This window comes from Mus musculus, chromosome 8 (assembly GCF_000001635.26).
Source record: "Mus musculus strain C57BL/6J chromosome 8, GRCm38.p6 C57BL/6J".
NCBI lineage: Eukaryota > Metazoa > Chordata > Mammalia > Rodentia > Muridae > Mus > Mus musculus.
Window position 1 is genome coordinate 12,383,914 of NC_000074.6, and position 20,351 is coordinate 12,404,264.

The following is a 20,351-nucleotide window of genomic DNA, read 5'->3' on the forward strand; positions in this document are numbered from 1 at the left end:
AGAGATTGAAGAAAAGCAAAAACAAACAAATAAACAAAAACCCAAAAATGAGTCACCAAGGACTTCCGCCGGTTTTATTCTTCCTCTCGGTCAGACCAACGTGTCTTTGGGGGAAAAGCCTTGCAACTAGGGAAAGGATTCCTGGACAGCTCCTCGGCTTCGGCGATCCTCTGCACACTAAATCCCCGTACTGCATGCACACCGAAATCGCTCGGTCCGATTAAGAAATAATTTGCAAATGACAAAGTGCTTGCCTAGATTAAGATCCACGGAGGGAGAGTCATGTGGGGTTTTATCCCTGAGGTTAGAGCCAGACACGGATCTGCTGAAAACCTGCAGCTGCGGGGGGAGGGGCGCATGCATTTGTCCAGGAGAGTGTGCTTCAGATAAGTACACACTGCCAGCACCCCGACCGGGTGAGCAAACACTGGTACTGTCACGTGTGCTTTGTTTGTACAATTTTTATACATACATATATATATAAAGTGAACGTCTTTCCTTAGGTTGAGAGTGAATTGTAAATGCTTTGGGAGTTATCATCCCTTTAAGAAAAGAAAGAAAAAAGAAAGTTTGCTCCTGGAACATTTCCTAGGTGTCGCAGAGGGTTTGGGTCTCCAGTCCAAAGTGCTGACACCTTCCTACAGTTAGGGACCAAAGGGGAAAGAGAGACCTGGAAGCGAGGAGAAACTGAAAGCCAGACTTGAGCGGCTGCAGCCGGGCTCCTTCTCAGAGGTTCTCTCCTGAGCTGCATCCCGTCCCGGGCCGTTCACCCTGCTTAGCGGTGGGCTGGTCGGCAGCTCCAGCCTTGCAGAGGCCAGGGTCAGGGACCCGCCAAAGGAGGGGATTACAGAGTGTTGGGAGGGTCGTGCCCCCCCCCCACCCATGCAGACAGGCTGGCCACGCAATGGCTACTGCCCCTGAGAGTCCCGCCCCACTCCCTCTCCCTGTGTGCACCCTGACAGACTCCTGTCTGGGCGACTTTCTTTTTCTTTTTCTTTTTTTCTTTTCTTTCCTTTTTCTTCGTCTTGTCTTTTTTAACCTGAGAGCTTTGTGTTCACACACTGATCCTTAGACTCTGTCTTTCCTTCTGTTGCTGCCCTTGGTAGAGCGAGCACTGGAGGGGGGTGGGGTTGAGGAGCGCATCGTAGGAGGGGGGAAACCTGCCCTCGCTGCTCCGGGGGAGGCCTGGCGCAGCGCCCACGTCCAAGGTGTCCCCTCGGCGAGACAACAAAGCTCCAGCCGAGAGCAGAGCTGAAAAAAACCCACTGCGAGGACGCGGTGGGGGCGGAGGGGGCGCGCGGCTCAGATCCCGCGCAATGACCGCGCTGACTCAGGAGTGCGGGTGGGGGCGTCCCTCCTGCAAGAGGTAGGGAAAGCCGGAAAGCCGCTCCAGGTGACAGTCGCCGCCCGTGGGATGCCACAAGTGACTGCTGACAGGGATAGGGGGTGCCATCGTCTCTGGAGGAGGGGGAGGAATCCCTATGGTCCAAGGGTCCCGAACCTCTGCGGTCGGGCCAGCGGGAGGGGCGGCGGGCGCCGGCGAATAGGGAGCGGCGGGGACCCGGCTGGGGAGCGGCTAGAGGAGGGCGAGCAGCGGCTCCACCTCCCCGCTCGGCTCGGCGTCCCAGCTGCTCGCGAAGCAACGGCTCCCTTCTATTCACTGCCGAGCAGGAACAAAAACGCGGCTATTTATTAGAATACTTGTTTGGTATTGTTCAGTGCCACACAAAAGGCGCTTCATTATGTGGCGGGATCCCCCTTTTCCAGAGAGAAACAATAACCTGAAATTGTCTTGCGAGTCTTTTCTATCAATAATAAATTTCATTTTCTTGTCTCTCTCGCCTGCAGTGTGTGCGTCTGCGAGTGTGTGTGCCGAACGAGGAGCAAGGAGCTTGTGCGAGCGAGTGTGCGAGCGGGGGTGCGCGTGTGAGTGTGCGTGCGCGTGGCGCGGGCGCCGTCGCTGCTCGGAGCCTGGCCGGGCCGGGGTCCGCGGGCTTCAGCGCGTGCGCTTGGCCTGCGGGGAGCCCAGGTCCCACGCGGCCCGCAACCAGACAGGGCTGCGAAGGTGCAGGCGGGCCAAGCGCTGCGGACCCGGCGGGCTGCAGGAAGAACTAACTGTAAGTGTGTCTCGAACTCGCGCGCGGGGGCTCCACCGGCCGAGCAGGGATTGGTGGCGGGAGAGGCGCAAGGATGGACGCGGGTCTCCATCGATACTTTCCGGGAGGTTGTGCAGGGTGCTCGCAACCTGCTGGCCTCTGTGGAGAGTGGCCCGGTAAGGGGGGGGGGATGAGCTTCCGAGCGGTCTCGCGGGTCCATTGGTCATTTTCTTATCTGTAAGTTCACTCCTCCCCGGTCCTTAGCCTTTCGGATTGGCCACCGCCCAACGGCCCAACGCCTTGTCTAGGTGGATCGCCCTTCAAGATGGAGAAGAAGGGAGATCGAGCCCTGTGGCTACGGGGGCAAGATTTAGTGGGTGGCGGTACTCCTTCAGGTCGCCTGCCTCCGCCCCGCCCCCGGCCCTACCGAGGCCAGGCTGCGGGCTCTTTGCCACCACCCGAGGCAGCATCGAGAACTAAACCCACGGGTTGAAATTACCTTCAAAAAATTAACATGTTGAAGCGTGTGCCACTTAGTGAGAGGTGTTTTGGGCAAAGAATCAATTTTACTTTGACTGACCGACAGACTTGACTGTATTAATTCTGCTACAAAAAAAAAAAAAATCAATCAGCCGGGAGCCCTCTACTCGCAGAGTGCCTTTGGACCCGGTCCCTGCCCAGAAGCCGCACTGGCGCGGTGGAGGTCGTGCGCCGGCGAGAGGAGGACTCCCGCAGTCTGATCTTGAGGACTGCACGCCTCGAGGGCCCTCCCTAGGTAGGGGTGACCCTGGCATAAAGGCCCAGCCTAGGTGGTGGCGTCCTCCCTCGTCAAACGCACCATTAGGGTTTGGTTTGGGTTTTTGTTGTTGTTGTTGTTGTTTTTGTTTTTTGTTTTTAGTTAAACTTGTGCACACTCAGAAGTCTCTAGGACACCGCTGACCACCCTCATCTGCACCCTCTTTTACCCAGTTCCAGTAGCAGGCAGACGGAAGTAGTCAGCGTCTTTCAGAGGTGAAATGGATTTTCGGCACGGGCTAGAGTCGATGAGCGAGCAAGGCGGACAGACACATCATCGACCTAGGCAGGGACCAGACAGGCCGCCTCCACTGGCAGGAAACAGGTGTTTGAAGGCGATAGAGGCCTCCAGTCAATTAACCCATTAAAGGCCCGCTTTCTGCCATTGATTTCCTGCAGTGCGAAGCCCCCCCCCCCGCCCCGCCCCGCGTTCTGGATGCCCCTTTGTGGAAAGCTGGGCTTGGAAGGTAGCTGCTTTCATTGCACCCTGATAGGTTCAGAGGAGGTTTTTCCCTCCCGCTGGAGAGAAGAGTCCTACTTGGTCCTCAGTAGTTTTATCTCCTGCAGCTTGGCGGGTGGGTGTCGCTGCTAGGAAACACCCTCACTGGCCACAGGCCCAGTAGAGCTGGGGTGTGAACACTGACTGTGGTCAAATTCAGCATCCTCAGGAAAGAGGAAAGAGAGTTGTCCCCCTCCTGCACTCCGTCAGGTTTCCTCACCTAGGAGTTTTAGGACAGAGCAAGGCAGACCTTGTAGCACTACCTGAACAAGGACTCCCACGGGAGATGTTTGGGCGCTCAGTGAAGTTGAACAGAAAGCCACCAGGTGGCTTCCTACTGGGCCCTACTAAAGCGATTGAGCCTGGGAGTTAAAGACTGAGGAAGAGGCTGGAAAGGGTGACTGGGGTGGAGGGAAGTGGTCCCTCAGGAGAAACCTCCCACAGATGTTCTGCCTCCGAGGTTTGTAGTCTCACCCGCTGCTCCCAGCAATGAGCCCAACACTGCAGGACGGAGGGAGGGAGGGAGGGAGGGAGGGAGAGAGAGAGAGAGAGAGAGAGAGAGAGAGAGAGAGAGAGAGAGAGAGAGAGAGAGAATACTCCATGTGGCCGACCTGAATCCAGAGGGAGATGGGATGAGCTGTGTCCAGTCTGTCTTCCAGAAAAAGATATGCCTGAGCATTCAGTTAGACACGCAATTTTAGATATCTTGAAGACTGAACAGATAGGGTTCAAACACCCCTCTCCTGCTGCCTGCTAGGGTTCTTTGTCCTTCTGAAATCCAGGGTCAATGTCTGACCCAGAAGTAGCCCGTCCCTGAGGGAGAGATGAGGCATTTCTGGGGGACAGTAAGGGGTGCTGATCTGAGCCCTTAGCCAATTTTATAGAAAAATAACCTCTTTTTCCCTTCACTCCTAAGTTAGTACTCAAAGGCTACCGGAAACCCTACACATCTTATGTATCTATCCATCTATCTTTATCTTTATCTCTACTTCTCTGTCTCTCTCCATCTATGTGTCTCTCTCTGTATGTGCCTTTCTCTGTGTGTCCCTCTTGTCTTCTTTCTGCTCCTCACCTCTCCTCTCCACCCCTTTTCCTGGAGCTCCTTCCCAAAATGTCCTGAAGGGCGTCTGAGCCCTGGAAGGTGGCTGTGATCCTTCTCAACCCTCCTGTCCACAGTGTGCTGCTCCCAAAGGCTCCTGTGCACAAGCAGTTGTCAACAGGCCTCTCTCCCCAGGGAAATCTGATTTCTGCTGCTGGACCAGCTGCTTTGTATGTTTGCAAGGGGAAGATGAATGGCGTTCAGATGGGGCCAAAGGGTCCTCCATTAGCCCCCTCATAGAGCAGTAAAGCCCTTCCCACAGCCTGGAGATATTCTCGGACCTACTTTTCCCGTTAGCTACTTTCTGAAGTAAAGCAAGGCACATGACTGAAAGGGCTTGAAATTGTGTCAGAGTGATGTTTTAATCTCATTGAAAAGTGTATTAAAGGACAAGATGTGATTTATGTGAGCTGTTCCGATGAAAGGCGAGATTGGAGTGGATGGGTTTTCACTGGCGTGAACCTCCTGCCATGTTTATATTGCAGCCCGTGTAGCTAATCTAATTTGCAATAACTGGGATGGCCTGTAAGGGGAAAAAAGCATCTCTAGTTTCACTTTATTCCTCTTCATATAGAAATTCCTCATGACTTGTCTCCTCTTGTGAGCGGTGCCTTTTCTATTTGGGGGCTAAATGAGCGAGAATGTGAGAGAGGGCAGTCATACTCCAAATGTATGCTTCATGCACACATCCCTGGTCATGGACACCTTTGGGCCTGTTGAGCCTCGCTGTAGAGCTGAAACATTGTTTCAGGCAGAGTGAAAAGGTTAGCATCACCACCCCTATGTCTCAGCTCACCTTGCCTTCCACTCTCCAGGCAGAGCAGAATGCAGGCTTGGCTGCTTAGCCCAGAGTCTTGCTGTTAAAGGTTTCCTTGGGAATGTCCCTTAATCGGGCACTTTCTGTTCTCCCTGGTTTACCCTCTGCAAATTTTGATTTGAGCAGGCCGTGAAGCTCAACTGTTCAGAAAAGTTTGATCTTGTGCACAGGCTTTGCCTGGTCGTAGGGAAAAGCAAGCCCAACAGCACTCCCCTGGGAGGAGAGCTTTGAATCCTTATGATCACATCGAACTTAACCAGCATTCTTTATCAGGAAGACACAACATGCATTGGAAAATTACAACTTTTGCACAATGTAAAAAAAAAAGGTGTATTCAAACTGTTAATTACGGGGGGTTGAGTAAATGAAACTTTCACAGTGACCCATTTAATTTTGCAGTAATTGCTGACAAAATAAGACACGGATGAATCACAATACAGTATATTTATCTTGAAGGAGAATATTGTGCTGATGTAGTTAAACCAAAGAGTAAGAGAAAAATTAAGAACGGCGGCAGAAAATTTTAAAGTACATAAAAATCTCGCCCTGAAAACATCTGGGTTAAAACCGCAGAAAGTGCAGCTTCCGCCCGTGGCTTTTCTGAAAAGCGCAACCAAATTACAGAGACTATGTCTCTTCTCAGAACCCCAGGCTCACCGTGAGCCCTCTCCTCCGGCAGGGTCAGATTCTGACTCCCAGGCTTGAGCACAAATTTTGAGTGTACTAGAAATCTAGAGGCAAAAAAGAATGTAGGAAAGGCATTTCCAACCCAGGCAGAATGCGGCATCTGTCAGATGCCGGGTAGAGCCCCGATGGCAAGCTGACCCTGAAATAGCATCTCTAGCCCAGGCCCTACTTGGCAGAGAGAAAGGGAAGCAAGAGGAGGGGGGGGTCACAATTTGCTTCGCAGGCAAGTGCAAACGGATTTTTTTTTTTTTTTTTTTTTTTGCTTCCCCTTCTTTTGCAGGAAGGGAAGCGGGCCCACACCCTCTAATTGTTAACCTTCTCCTTTAGCCCAAGGCCAAGTACCCGCTCAGCCAAGAGTTGGAAAGGGGAAAAGACATTGGGCACAAGCCTGGGCACCCACTAGAGCTGCCCTTTTTCGATCGGCAAGGACACATGGGTGCGGACAGCCTCCGGTGCCACCAGCGCCCGGCGCACCCAGGGTACCTGCGGAGGGTAGAGTTGCTTCTGTCGAGTGTGAGTGCCAGGGGCGCTGTGGACACCCAGCCGGCACTCGCGATGGGTGGGAACCCAGGCAGCACTTGTCTTTTCAAAGGCCACTGGATGGAAAGCCTTAGCGGCTGCTTGGGTGCTCAGCCCTCCTTGCAGGCATGGGTTGGGACCCAGTAGAGAGATTCGGAATCGGGTGCCCAGGTGTACTCGCAAAGTGGGTCTGCTGAAATTCTTGTCAGAAAATTTCACGCGACGAAGCGGGCGCGCTCGGTTCCAAACCCGCGAGGCCTGGCACCCGGCGGCGGTCCAGCCTCGCTGGCATCTCAGTCGCCTCTTCCCTAGTACCCGCAGCTCCGGGGGAGAGAGGGCTCGATGCCCCCTTGGGTTCCAGGCTTTCCTCCTCTCTTTCATTCATAAACCTGGTGGCTACAGACGCAGCTTGAATATTGACGTCTCTCCCCCGACTGCTCCGCCGTTAACCCAATTACAGAATTCATCAAGAACTGTGTTGAATTATCTCTTTCCATACAGTATCAGCATTAGCCTAATTAAAAGCTATAATGTCTGATATAATGATTAAATCGTTAGCTCTGCTGTAGGGAAGCAATATTTTGTTTTCCCTTCAATTAGAAGCTGATTGAGGTTTTCAGAGCAGGTCAGCTGTGAAATTTGAATTATATGTGTGAGTACTGCTCACAGGGTGAGCCCCTACTCGAAGCTCCCAGAGATTCTCCGAATGCTTCCACCCAGAGAGCCGGGAGGCAGGCACGCACACATAGTGCAGCTCCGGATTGTGTGTGCCGGTCGCCACGAGAACGGCTGGAACCGGAGCCTGACAGCCTAGACTTTATTTTCCCACAGGCGCTGTTACAAGCGGCTCTCTAAACTCAAAGAGAGTTTTTGCTTTTAACCTGAGAGCGACTTAGGAGAGCTCGGTTCTGTGAGATGCTCATAAAGACACTGATCGTCCAAAGTTCCTTATTTGCTAGTGACTCTCTTCCTTCGACTTTCCCCCCTTTATCCGTTTTGTTTCTTTCCCCTTTTAAACAAACCAGCAACAACAAACTAACCACACAAATTTGAATTTGGGTCCTTTTTGGTGTTTGGGAAGATCCCTCCTCCCCAAGTTAGCCCAGGCTGGGCCCCATGAAATCGGCTGAGAGGGCTTGGAGACGACCCAGGAGAAAAGATGCCCCCTTAGAGACCCGGGTCAGAGGCGCGCGCTGAAAAGCAAACACCGAACTGCGGGCCGTCAACCCTCCAGTGACGCTGTGGTAGCAGTAGTTGGGCGAGGGGCGCCTCCCGCCCCACAGGTGAAAGCCCGTGGTGCTCAGCTCCGCGAGGACAGAGAGGGTGGTGGCGGCCAGCAGACGGCGATCGCGGCCCGCGCCGCTACAGGGTCCACACTGACAGGCCTAGGGGCTTCGGGCCCAGTGCGCAGCCCTCTACTCCCTGCAGCAGGTCCTGAGACAGGGACTCCCAGCCTCTCAGATCCACTCTGCTTCCATTCCGCCCTGAATCTGCGCCTCCTGTTGGCCGAGATGGCCTCAAAGACCTCTTCCGACGTTCTTTATCTCTCCTAAGTTTTCTCTGCTGCTTCTTCCTCCTGCTGCTAACTTTCCCCTTTCAGTCCCACAAACTGTCATTTCGGTTCGCTAAAGATCTTTCTTCAACTATTCTCTCAGCCTTGTGAGGGTACATCAGAGCCTGCAAGCCTTTGCCCCGGGGAGCTCCCAGGAGACACCTCTATGTGTCCTCTGTCCTCCAAGTGTCTCCACCAGCCTTGAGAGAATCATGTTCTGAGCATGGCGAGGAGGAGATTGTCATCAGGGCAGATAATCTGAACCCCATATGAAATAATTTCTAGTCTTGCATGGTCCCCAACGTACCCAACTTGTTTGGAGCCTGAGAGACTAATGCTGAGCTTAAAAACCCATATATAGATGTATCAGAGCCAGCCTTCAAAAAGAAGGACAAGGGCTTCTGTCCACAGGGGCCCTCTCGGTCTCATGAGCACAAAGGTGTGTGTAAAGGAGCCAAAGTATTGGTTTTTCTATGTCAGGGGTTCGAGTTGAAAGTGTTTAAAACCCAGGACTTGGTTTATTTCAAAGTCAAGACTATTGTGCAAGAGTGTAGGCACATAATTTCATATATACAAGCCTTCATAATTTATCTATGAGCACTGACATATACAAGCACCCATGCCTGCACACAGAATAATTCCCACTAGCAATGAGCTGACTTGAATTTTTGAAGGATTATAACCATAGGTTGAATAAAAACTTAGCCACTTTGTAAAGTCGCTCTTTGGCATTCTGAGCAGTGGCACCATGAGATTTTTGAGTTGCTGAGAGAACAAAGATTGGTCAGTCAACAGTGAAACTAATCCCTTGCCTTGGGTTCTGGACTTTTCTTAGTTTTACTTGGACACAGTGCAGTTTTCAAATCCTAAAGAATATAGTTTTTAGGAAGGCAGCCCCACCCAGCCGTTGGGGAGATGGGAAGCAGACAGAAGTGTTTATCAAACTGGTTGTAGACTGTTCTTTTTGTGTCTGTGAAGCCATTGGGGAAGTGACTATAGATAGGGAAACAGAAGGAGACTTCCAGAAGCTGTCACTGACAGGACCCTCTGCTCATACCAGGATGGAAGGCACAAGGAGGTCTGGCACACCATGCCCACCACTGCTTAGTTGGCACAGACTGCAACCACCAATCTTCTCTGTCACTTGGCAACAGGTTACACCTGCATCTCTGATTTCATACTTCTGCAGGTGGGCACCCATAGGTTTTGCACCAGCTTGGACTTGCTTCTGCAGAATAGTTCCCAGAATGCCAAACACCAACATGGCAGTATGCATTGTGATGCCGTTTACCTCCTATTTAGATGTCCTAGAAAACAAGAGTAACATCCTATTTGGAAACAATGTTCAGCCCTATGGTAGGAAGAAATGAGACTGTTTCAAAGTCATCTATCCAAGTTTCCTAAGGCATAAAGCATTCCTGCAAAGCTCACTGGAGTGCAGGGTGTTTATAAAATAAATTGCCCCATTGATATGGAAAATAATGTGCCAGGCTTGATTTACACAAAGCATTTTCAGGGGGTCTTTGGCTATTTAGTTTAAAATCTAAATTGAAAAGCACAAGAAAGAAATCTTTCAATTGCTAAGTGGATAATATAGTTTATAATTTGTAAACCGTTTCCTTTATTTCAGTCTTGCTGACTTGCCCTAACACAGCGGATCTCCCAGCACACCCATCACCTCCTAAGTTATCCAAGGAAAATGGTTCTACGGCATTCTTAAACAATAGTCCTATTCGTTTTTGTTCATTTACAATGTAACTGATATTTGTAGGTAGTTCGTGAAACAAATCAAAAGATTTAATAAACTTGATGGCTGAAATAAGAAGGTAGCTGAAAACTAAGTTTATGACCTAGATGTTTATAAAAATATGAAACGATGTTTCCCTTCTAGCACAATTCTATATTATTTGATGAGTTTTCTAGTAAGTGCTGAATGGCCTGAAATGAAAGCTCAATCGGGCTGAGGGCTGTACTGTGCTGTAACAACCTGAGATAAAAAAAAATAATAATAAAATAAAATAAACCACTGTAATAATCATAGCAAGGGAGCAACGGCGTCAGGAAATTCACAGCCTCAGATGTTTTTGTTAGTGGGGGGGGGGGCTGTCATATGTTCACCGTCCAACATATTGGAACACCTGTATTCTTGCTATTATCCGGGTTATCTGTCATCAGAAGAGCCTCTGGATTACACGCGAGGCGGTCTGCAGGCATCTGACCAGGCTTGCTTTACCCACCAGCAACCTCCCGAAGCACCTAGATCTTAGAAGTAGAAACTCTATCCTCTCCCCTCTGTACCCCGCCCCAGGATATCTGAAGAACTTGTAGACTCTAAAGGTCTTTCTGGAAGAAGCCTTTACAATAACTCCCCCCCCCTTTTTTTTTTTGGACATGATGGTCTGATCCCAAGTAGCCTGGGGTGGGGTTGGAAATCTCTTATACATCCCGGAATCATATTTGTTCTGAGATTCATGGATTACGGCCATTTGTGTATGTCTTGATCATCCCCAGAACTGCCCTTTCTTTTTCACAACATACGAAGAAACAAAAACAACAACATACAAAAAGGCGGCCCTGTCACTGGACCTTCCAATTCCGTTTCAGCGCCCGCACCCCACCCCCACCCTCGCAAACCCGAGTTCACACGATTTTCAAAATCCTTTGGCAAACAGCTTCTGGGAGAATCGCTTCAGAAAAGCATAGGCTAGGTAGGTATTCTTTTGCTGTTTCCACAAACTTCTTTTTACTGTCGGAGTAACAAGATTCCAGCTAGATCTTGGTTTTGACCTTCGCAGAAATTCAAGAGGATATAGAGTAAATTGGCACCTGACTATAACACTCCGCTCCATTAAAAGACACCCCCTCCCCCAAGAAAGTTCGGGGTAGATTAGGGAGCTAGGAGCGTAGCACCACACAAAAACCGCTGCACCTCTTGCCACGGAGACCCGAATTATAGATCCCGAATCTGTAAAGGCCTTTGCAGGCTCTGAGAATGCACCGAGCGCCAGGGGTGGGAGAGACTGAGCCGCCCCGCTTGGCCTGAAACCCAGCAGAGGTACTTTGGGCCTAAGCCCCCCCCCCCCGGGAGGATCTCCCCCGCACCGCTGTTATTCTGCACTCCCGGCTGAGCTGAGTGCAAAGTGAGGCCTCTATCTCCAACTTTCCCCTTCCCAGCGGGCACAGAGTTGGCTGGCTGGGGACAGGGGAGGAGCTGGGTCTCCAATGAGCGCATTTAAACACGACCCAGGGCTGTATTCCCCCCGCCTCCCCCGACAGCGATTCTTTCTTCCTCTGGGTTTTCAACCCAATCGTTAATCATTCGGAGCGCGCGGGCGGGGAGAGGCAAAGGGGGCGAGCTCTGGGTTCGCCGCCGCCGCCGCCGCCGTCGCCGCCGCGCGCGCGCGCTCAGGAAGCAGTGTGGCTGTGACCCCGCCCCCCCGCGCCCCCTTTTCCCCCTCCTTCCTGCCCTTGTTCCCCCCCTCTCTCCTCCTCCACCTCCTTGCTCCGCCGCCCGCGCCCAGTGTATCTACTCCCTCCCCACGTCACTCGCCAGCGCGCCATGCAAATCACCGCCGCCGCCGGTTCCCATTGGCCGCGGCGCGCTCATTTAATGGCAGCCCGGGCCCGGCGTATGGCTGCTGGGCCCCCCGCGCCACCGGCCCCGCGTGCGCCTCCGCTCCGAGCGCACGGCCTCGGGCAGGCAGCGGACAGCTTGTCCTGGGCACAGCGGCACAGCTCTCTGGCTCTCTGCTCGCGTTGGCACTCCCACTGCTGTCCCTAACCCCCTCCCTGGCTGCACCGCGATCGCCCCCTCCGAACCCCCCTCCGAGTCCCCCTCAGCGCCTGGCTCCCCCCAGGCACCTGGGACCAGCACATGCCCAGCGCACGCGGCGCACCGCCTTGCTAGAAGTTGCGGTCCCAGAGTTGGAAGCCGCCAAGGAAGCCAGCACAGGAACGGAGACTTCGAGCCGACAAGAGGAGGCAGCGAACCCTGCGTCGGGCCCAGGGGCACCGCTTCAGACCCAGAAAGTGGAGCCTCAACTTGGCCACGACTGCACCTGTTTGCACAGTTCAGCCCTGAGTGACCGGACGGCAGCAATCAACCTGGCCATCGGCCTCTTTGGCAAGTGGTTTGTGCACCGGGAGAAACTTTCCACCTGCGAGCTGGACCCGCGCTAAGTGCGTGTGCTTTTGCCTCTTTTTTGTTGTTGTTGTTGTTGTGGCCTCCACCCAACCCCCTTCTCTCCGCTAGGCACCCACCGCACACACACCCCCCCCCCCAGTCTCTCTGGGCTGATCCTCTCTCCACCCACCCACCCCCACCCGGCCGTCTATGCTCCAGGCCCTCTCTTTGCGGTACCGGTGAACCCGCTAGCCGCCCAGATGTACAGCATGATGATGGAGACCGACCTGCACTCGCCCGGCGGCGCCCAGGCGCCCACGAACCTCTCGGGCCCGGCCGGGGCGGGCGGGGGCGGCGGTGGGGGCGGGGGCGGCGGCGGCGGCGGGGGCACCAAGGCCAACCAGGATCGGGTCAAGCGGCCCATGAACGCCTTCATGGTGTGGTCCCGCGGACAGCGGCGCAAGATGGCCCAGGAAAACCCCAAGATGCACAACTCGGAGATCAGCAAGCGCCTCGGGGCCGAGTGGAAGGTCATGTCCGAGGCCGAGAAGCGGCCGTTCATCGACGAGGCCAAGAGACTGCGCGCGCTGCACATGAAGGAACACCCGGATTACAAGTACCGGCCGCGCCGCAAGACCAAGACGCTGCTCAAGAAGGACAAGTACTCGCTGGCCGGCGGGCTGCTAGCGGCCGGCGCGGGTGGCGGCGGCGCGGCCGTGGCCATGGGTGTGGGCGTGGGCGTCGGGGCGGCGGCGGTGGGCCAGCGCTTGGAGAGCCCAGGCGGCGCGGCGGGAGGAGGCTACGCGCATGTCAACGGCTGGGCTAACGGCGCCTACCCCGGCTCGGTGGCCGCGGCGGCTGCGGCCGCGGCCATGATGCAGGAGGCACAGCTGGCCTACGGGCAGCACCCAGGCGCGGGCGGCGCGCACCCGCACGCACACCCGGCGCACCCGCACCCGCACCATCCGCACGCGCATCCTCACAACCCGCAGCCCATGCACCGCTACGACATGGGCGCGCTGCAGTACAGCCCCATCTCCAACTCTCAGGGCTACATGAGCGCGTCGCCTTCGGGCTACGGCGGCATCCCTTACGGCGCCGCGGCCGCCGCCGCCGCCGCTGCGGGCGGCGCGCACCAGAACTCGGCGGTGGCGGCAGCGGCAGCCGCGGCAGCCGCGTCGTCGGGGGCCCTGGGCGCCCTCGGATCTCTGGTCAAGTCGGAGCCGAGCGGCAGTCCGCCGGCCCCGGCTCACTCACGGGCACCGTGTCCCGGGGACCTGCGCGAGATGATCAGCATGTACCTGCCCGCCGGCGAGGGTGGCGACCCGGCGGCGGCAGCGGCTGCGGCGGCCCAAAGCCGGCTGCACTCGCTGCCACAGCACTACCAGGGCGCGGGCGCGGGCGTCAACGGCACGGTGCCCCTGACGCACATCTAGCGCCGCGGGGACGCCGGGGACACTGCGGCTTAAGGCCGGCGCCCCGGCGACGAAGAGCGAGGCCTGCGCCCCAGCCTCCAGAGCCCGACTTTGTACCGAGGTCCCCGCGCTCTCGATAAAAGGCCGCTCTGGAGAGCCGAGCGCCAGGTGACATCTGCCCCCATCACCTTCCCCAGGACTCCGAGGCGCTGACACCAGACTGGCCTCTTAGACTGAACTTTGGTGTTTTCATGAGACCTTTTGTACAGTATTTATCGTCCGCAGAGGAGGCACACAGCGTTTTCTCGGCTTCGGAGGACAAAAGACAAAAACCCAGCGAGGCGATGCCAACTTTTGTATGACTGCCGGCTCTGTAACTTTTTCCGGGGTTTACTTCCCGCCAGCTCTTCTGCCTGAGGCCGAGTGACGGACCTCGAGCCCTTCTCACTTGTTATAAATCTAAGTAAGGCAGATCCAAACATTTACAAGTTTTTTGTAGTTGTTACCGCTCTTTTGGGTTGGTTGGTTAATTTATACCGCAATCCCCTCTCAGACGGTGGAGTTATATTCTGGGTTTTGTAAATCTCTGTATCCGAGCATTTCCAATTTTTTGTTTTGTTTTGTATTATTTCTTGTAAATGCGTTGTGACATTTTTATTTTAGGCGTTGCGATACGGGGGGAAGAGGAGTCGGATGTTGTACATAGCCTGCAAGTCTTTCATCTAAAAGCAAAAAACAAAGAGAGATACCCCCAAAATGCATCAAATTTGAATCAATACATTTAAGAGAGAAAAGCCCGTTTCCCTGTGAAATCGAAACGTGCTAATTTTATATGCATGTTTTATGAGTTCAAAATACAATTAGCAATCTGTTGGAGGAGAAATTATCTGCAGGGCCCAAGAGTAAGGAAATCCCACCAAGCGGAGTGCAGCGTTTCCGTGACTTTATTCGGTGGGGAAAGAGAAATCTTAAACTCCATAGATTATTTTGTAGAGTTCAAGTTGACACAGAAGGGAAGTAATTACAAAATGCTTCCTAATGGTTTAGCGTTTTAACTGCCATGGCCCTGGCTTATTTTTTTTTGCATTTCTTTCCTGTGGTTCTGCCTTTTGCATACTGTAGCAGTTTTGAGGCAGCTGGGTCTCAGAAGGAGGATGGGTTGTGCTCAGTGGTGGGACAAGGCCAAGGATAGGGACAACAGCCACCGCCAAGACAGCGTGCCTTTGATTTCTCTGTAATTGGAATTGTAAGTGAAATTATCTTCCTGTGCTTCAAGGAAGCAATCCTGACCCAGACCTCACCACCACAGAGTCTCTCACCCAGGTCTTATCCCATCCCCTCCCGATTCCTCTCTGGGAAAATCCAACATAATTCTACCGATTTTCTTACACACACACACACACACACACACACACACACTCTCTCCTGTGTGAACCGGGATGCAGATTGCCAGGGAATGTAAACACAGAATGCTGTGTTTATCATTCCTGACCAGATCTTGAGGTTGTTTGATGCTTTAAATATTTTTAATTATATTTTTTCTAGGTGTTTATTGGTATATTGCAGGTCCCCCCCCCCTGGAATTTAAAGTTCCCTGTAAAACTTTGTCTTCAAGTAATCTGACAGCATTAAATATTGCATTTAAAAGTTATACTGTAGCAAATATGTTTTAAAATTAATCATGACATTAGAATGAAATTCTATTTTTGAAGGAAATTTTCTTTAAGTCCAGATGGGGAATGATACTATTTTCAGCATCCTTTCCCCTGATTTTTTCCCAATTTCTTTTCTTGGAATGAATATGGACTAGCCATTCAAAAGTGGACTTAATCTAGCAATTCAGTAAGACCAGAGCTCAACCTACATTGGAGAATATCTTTCAGTATAAATGCTAATATTACAAGTGACACGTGTGATTTTTTTTAAAGTCATTTAATGATTTTGCTTAAACCCCTCATTCCTTAAAGTGATTGCAAGAGATTCAAGAATGACGCCCACTGCTTTCTGATGAGGTAATAAAAGAACACCCCTCCCTTTTTCCTTTCTTTGTTTTTCTTTTAGGGTTTTGCTTTGTTGTTTCTAGAGCTGCTTAGCCTACCGCTTAGGAGTCCAGGAGGGAGGCCACACTCTGTGGCAGTCTAGGAAGAAATGCCCCAATAGCCTCAGGGAAATTCTAGAGAGTGTTTAGAGTCCAACCCACTTCCCCCTTAAAACGCCAAGACCTTTGCAGACTGGCCCCCAACACCACCCTGCTCTTTATTTAGGGAGAATCAAAGGTGGCCACACTCACCTCTGTTTTGCCTGGGCTTCTGGAGTTCCTGGTGTGCCTTGGCTGGGGGCAACTAAACCAGGGCTCAGTGCATAGGAGTTATGGCCACTTTAAGTGAAGCACCCCACATAAAGTTAGTCATCTTGTTAGTATCAGACAGCTCAGCCCCCACCCCCACCCCAAGACTTTCAGAGGTTTGTGCTCCCTACTTGAGCTCTACCCAGTGAACAAGAACTCTTTGTGCCAGGCTTTCAAGCCACCTTCCTTTGGGTTCTACTGATGTGAAAGACAAGGAGAAATTCTCTAATGACTTAATTTGAAAACAATACAGAGGGGGGGGGGCTTCTCTCAAGATCGAGGCCAGATCCAGACAGACAAACTTTCTCCATTTTAAATAAATGGAGAGAATTTTCTCCTAGGTCTTACTTAGAGCCCAACTCAAGGGTAGTTTCAGTACCTTACCGAGCCATGCACATTTTTATTCAAGTGAGGGTTTTTTGTTGTTGTTGTTTTTGTTTTTTTTTTTTATGGCTATGATTACCAGATAACTCACTTCCAAAGTTCGGGCGGTGTTTCCTTCTATTAGTGCGATCTTGTTTAAAACTCTGTGTGGAGAATGGGGCAGGATCTTTGCGAAGCGTGGATAAAGTTTGCATAACTTCGTGTAGGGCGCCTGGGTGGCTTCTAACCCACGGGTAAACTGAGCGGGATGGTTTGCCTGGTGGTCGCCCCCCCTCCGCCCCCTTGCCCCTCTCCCTCCCTCTCTCCTATTCCCCTTTCTTTGCTCACTTAAAAAAAAAAAACTCACTGGCCCCTTTTTATTGTTGCCACTGAGACTTTGACACCCTCCCTCAAACGCACTAGTAGGCAGATGAAACGAATTAATTTTTTTAAAGGAGTTGCGGGCGCAGCGCGCCTGATCTGCAGATGTGTCGGGATGTGACTGATAGGTCTATTAAAATCATGCGTGTGGGAGAAGAATAACACTCATATTCACGCATTTCATTTTCCCCGACAAAGACTGGGCACTGCCGAGCTCTGTCTCCGGAAAATTCCAGTTTATTCCAGAAGCCCTCCCCAGCACTCATGTTCTGGGGACGCAGGAAAGCAAGCTCTGTCCAGCCCGGGTTCAGCACTGCTGGCTCGGGGCCCCTGAGCTCTTGTGGTCACGCCCTCTCCCCAACCCAGCTTCCGCAGCGGGTGTCCGGGAGCCCCGCGGTGGAATCTAACCGTAGGTTAGAGTCCTGGGAAAGTTCAGGAGGAGAGCAGACTTGGCCTTGGCGCAGCACTTGGCGGGATTGAGAGGGCGGACGGATAAGGAAGAGAGAGGCGCAGCGCGGGCCCCCGGGGCGAGAATGCCAGAGTCCCTCTGTGCGGGGTGGCGGGTGGCGGGTGGACTGGTCCAGGCTCCTGCAGCGCAGCTCAAGCCTGCCTCCCCAGCTCGAAGCTGGGAAGCCTCACCACCCCTCCTTCTCTTCTCAGCCCTCCTCTTCCCCCCTCCCGCCCGGCCCTTCCTCTCCAGCTGTGCCTGGCAGGACCCAGCTTCACCCGCCCCCAGAACCAGCGGGGCAGTGCGGCGGCGGACAGCATCCTCCGTCCCAGGCATTGAGGCCAGGACCTCTGGGGGAGCGGGCCGGCCTCCAGTGGATCTTCCACGCTGCCTCCTGAGTTCCAAGTCACCCGTGCTTCTGTGGTTCTGCTGTCCGCTGAGACCCGCACCTTGCTCTGCTCTCATGTCCCTCTCACCACTTTCCTGTCCACCAAGTCTTCTCATCCCTGCCCTTCCCCTAGCCTCCGGTCTGCAGCCTCTGCTCTTGCTTGGCTTTTCCACCACGCGCTGCCAAGCCCTCCCTTTGTCTTGGTATTCGGTCCGCTTCCCGCCTCCTCAGCCCCTCTCTTCCCCAGCCGCCCCATCGTAGGCACAGGTTCAGGGCGATCGGTGCTTTCTTCCAGCTTGTCTGTCCTTGCGGGGGTGGCAAGTAAGGGCTTGGCGTCCACCGTACTCATGCCCACGCTTGCCCGAAGGCCGTTGGGGAATTAAGAAAAGAGCGGTGTGTGTTAAAGACTGCAGGGTTATGGCGGAGAAAGTCCTGACCTGGGGTCAGCCTCAAGCCAAACCCTTTTACAATCAGTCGGGAAACCAAGCAGGTCCCAGGCGGGACCGCAACAAGTGGGCGCAGAGAGGGGGAGGGGAAGCAGGGTTTCCAGGCAAGCAAAGACAAGGAAAAGACAGAGTGGCAAGCAGCTCCAGGCAGAACTGGGTTCTGGGCAACAGCGGACACAGGCTGCGTCTAGGCCTGGACAGTGACTAGCTACCTTCAAAGGTTTCGTTCTCAGGGAACCGTCTGCACTGGCTAAGTCTAGGGTGCCTCCTGGGTACTATTCCTTGGGATTCGAGTCTAAAGAGAAAGCTGCACGGGCCTCTACCCAAGAGGTCCCGTTTATTTGAGTAGCAATACATAAATAAATAAAAATAAGGGCAAGTTCTTGGAAGCTGGACTCAGTGGTCCTCTCGTAACCCCTGCATTATTTTAGACTCAGTACAGCCATCCGTGTCTTTGCAAGCTGTAGATGAGATGGTATTGAAAGGACAGTGTCTTTGCAAGCTATAGATGAGATGGTATTGAACGGAAGGCATTACTAAGACAGTTTAGTCGCCAGACTTGGTTGAGTGAAATACTAAAGGGCAAAATTTACTATTTATTCACGTTGATGGAGACCAGGAACGTGGAGGGAGGCCTGAGGACAGGGAAATAGGTTTGTCCTCCTTAGCGCCCCATTGGGAATTCCTACTGAGATGATATCGGTTAACTGATAATGTTTGACAAATGTGGAAAATATAAAAGCCCAAGGAAGTAATATACACGCACAGACAAAGAGCCTATGTTTGGGTAGGACAAATAAAAAACACAAAATTGCCAAATCTTCTAAATTCTCACCTGCACATGAACAGACTCCACCAGCAGGGACAGGACAGAGCCAGTTTTCAGCGTTTCTTTGTTTTTGTTTTAAATAACAAACTCGCACATCCCTGCACAGTGGGCGCACCCTGTGGACTCACACACTTAGGTAGAAAGTAGGCTGTGAGTTCGAAGTTCAAAGTGGAAGAGCAGAATGCTGCAGAAGCAAATGCTAAGTGACCTTCTGGGGAAATTTGCCTGTGTCAGAGACGGTGGCCTTAGAGTCTTCCTGAATGCCCTGCGGATTTCTCGTGAGGATTTAATTGCCCTCGGCCACTTCAGAACAGCCTTGTGGGTACATTAAAGACTCTGTTTGTGGAGAACAGCAGGTCACCACACGCAAAGCCTTGGAATAGTCAGCCAGTCAAATCAGTGGAAAAAATCAGCTTTTGTTAGATTTTGCAGTTTCGGGAATTAGGCATTCACTGCAGAGCTGCAGTTGTGAGAAATTGCAATGTCAGGCGCGTTCCCAGTGGGGAAATATTGTGAGTGTGGAGGAACGTAAGATTGGGCCTGACAATGGGGAAACTGACAAGAGCCATCACCCAGACAGTGTTTTCTCTCCCAGCACCCCGGAAATGCTAAGAAGGGATGCTACTTGGCAGAGGTGGTACTCCAGTCAGGTCTGCAAGCTGAGTGAAAAGAGGCACACACAGTGCAAGACCTGACCCCAGTTTCACACAGGCAAAAATTCCCTGTAGATTTAAAAAAAAAAAAAGCCACCTAAGTGTCAGCATCTGGATCGTCTAAGAAAGAAAAAAGAAATTAAAGAGACCAGTGTCTTGCTTCTAAGTGGCAGAAGTGGGGACATCCAGGTGAGCTGAGCATATTTAACCAATGAGCAAACTGAGCAGATTCAGGCTTTAATAAGCTAAACCTCTCAGTCACTAAGTGGAGGGCTCGTGCCTCTCTGTTGGGTGAAGGAGCTGGACCCCAGGCCTTTGTTTCCACACAGAACTGAAGGGAGAAGATGACTAAGACATCTGCTTTCCGGACTTGACAAAATAGAGCTTTCTCAATTTAGGATCTGTCGTTCAGAAGTGAGGCCAAAACCACCAAACATGGGGTTCCTTGGGACACGCCCTGCAGAGCCCAGCAAGCAGAAGGTCTCCACGAATGGTCAGGTATAAAGGTAACACACAGCCTTGAATTCAGTGACCTGTGGAACCAGGATTTTAGGAGGAAGGTGTTGCAGAGGGGGGAATGCCATGATCCACCGTGTATAGGAATTCTCAGAGAGCTGTCACATCCCTGTTTGCTCGGCAGATGTCCTGTGTCATGGCTGGACTGTTACCAGGTGCCCATAAGTTTCAGATCAACTGGACAAGGCTCACTGTCTCCTGGGTGAGACACGTGTCACTCAGAAGAAATGACATGCAGTCAATTGCCTTCCAGAGCACAGGCCACAGGCATCCGGCCTGGCCTGGGGGAGACAGGGGTGCCTTCCAGAGCACATGAAGCCACATGTCCTGGTCCTCCCTGTGTGGAAGGTTCCCTGGGTGGCTTGCACAGTGCTGAAC

The 20,351-nt window shown here is 52.6% G+C and overlaps 1 protein-coding gene and 1 long non-coding RNA gene across 2 annotated transcripts in view; both read left to right on the plus strand.

Annotated features, from left to right (window-relative positions):
- The first annotated feature begins 1,857 nt into the window (after window positions 1–1,857).
- Sox1ot (Sox1 overlapping transcript) overlaps window positions 1,858–20,351 on the plus strand; it is a 50,962-nt gene continuing 32,468 nt past the window's right edge. Inside the window, exon 1 of the long non-coding RNA NR_027975.2 lies at window positions 1,858–2,117. This is a non-coding gene — a long non-coding RNA (Sox1 overlapping transcript). The remainder of the gene's footprint in view (window positions 2,118–20,351) is intronic.
- Sox1 (SRY (sex determining region Y)-box 1) lies at window positions 11,606–15,642 on the plus strand. Its single transcript, NM_009233.3, has one exon. The coding sequence runs from the start codon at window positions 12,448–12,450 to the stop codon at window positions 13,621–13,623; it is 1,176 nt and encodes a 391-aa protein (NP_033259.2). The 5' UTR covers window positions 11,606–12,447; the 3' UTR covers window positions 13,624–15,642.

Excerpts from the sequence above, each read along its gene's own strand:
- Sox1 (NM_009233.3), top strand. The coding sequence starts at position 12,448 with ATGTACAGCATGATGATGGAGACCGACCTGCACTCGCCCGGCGGCGCC.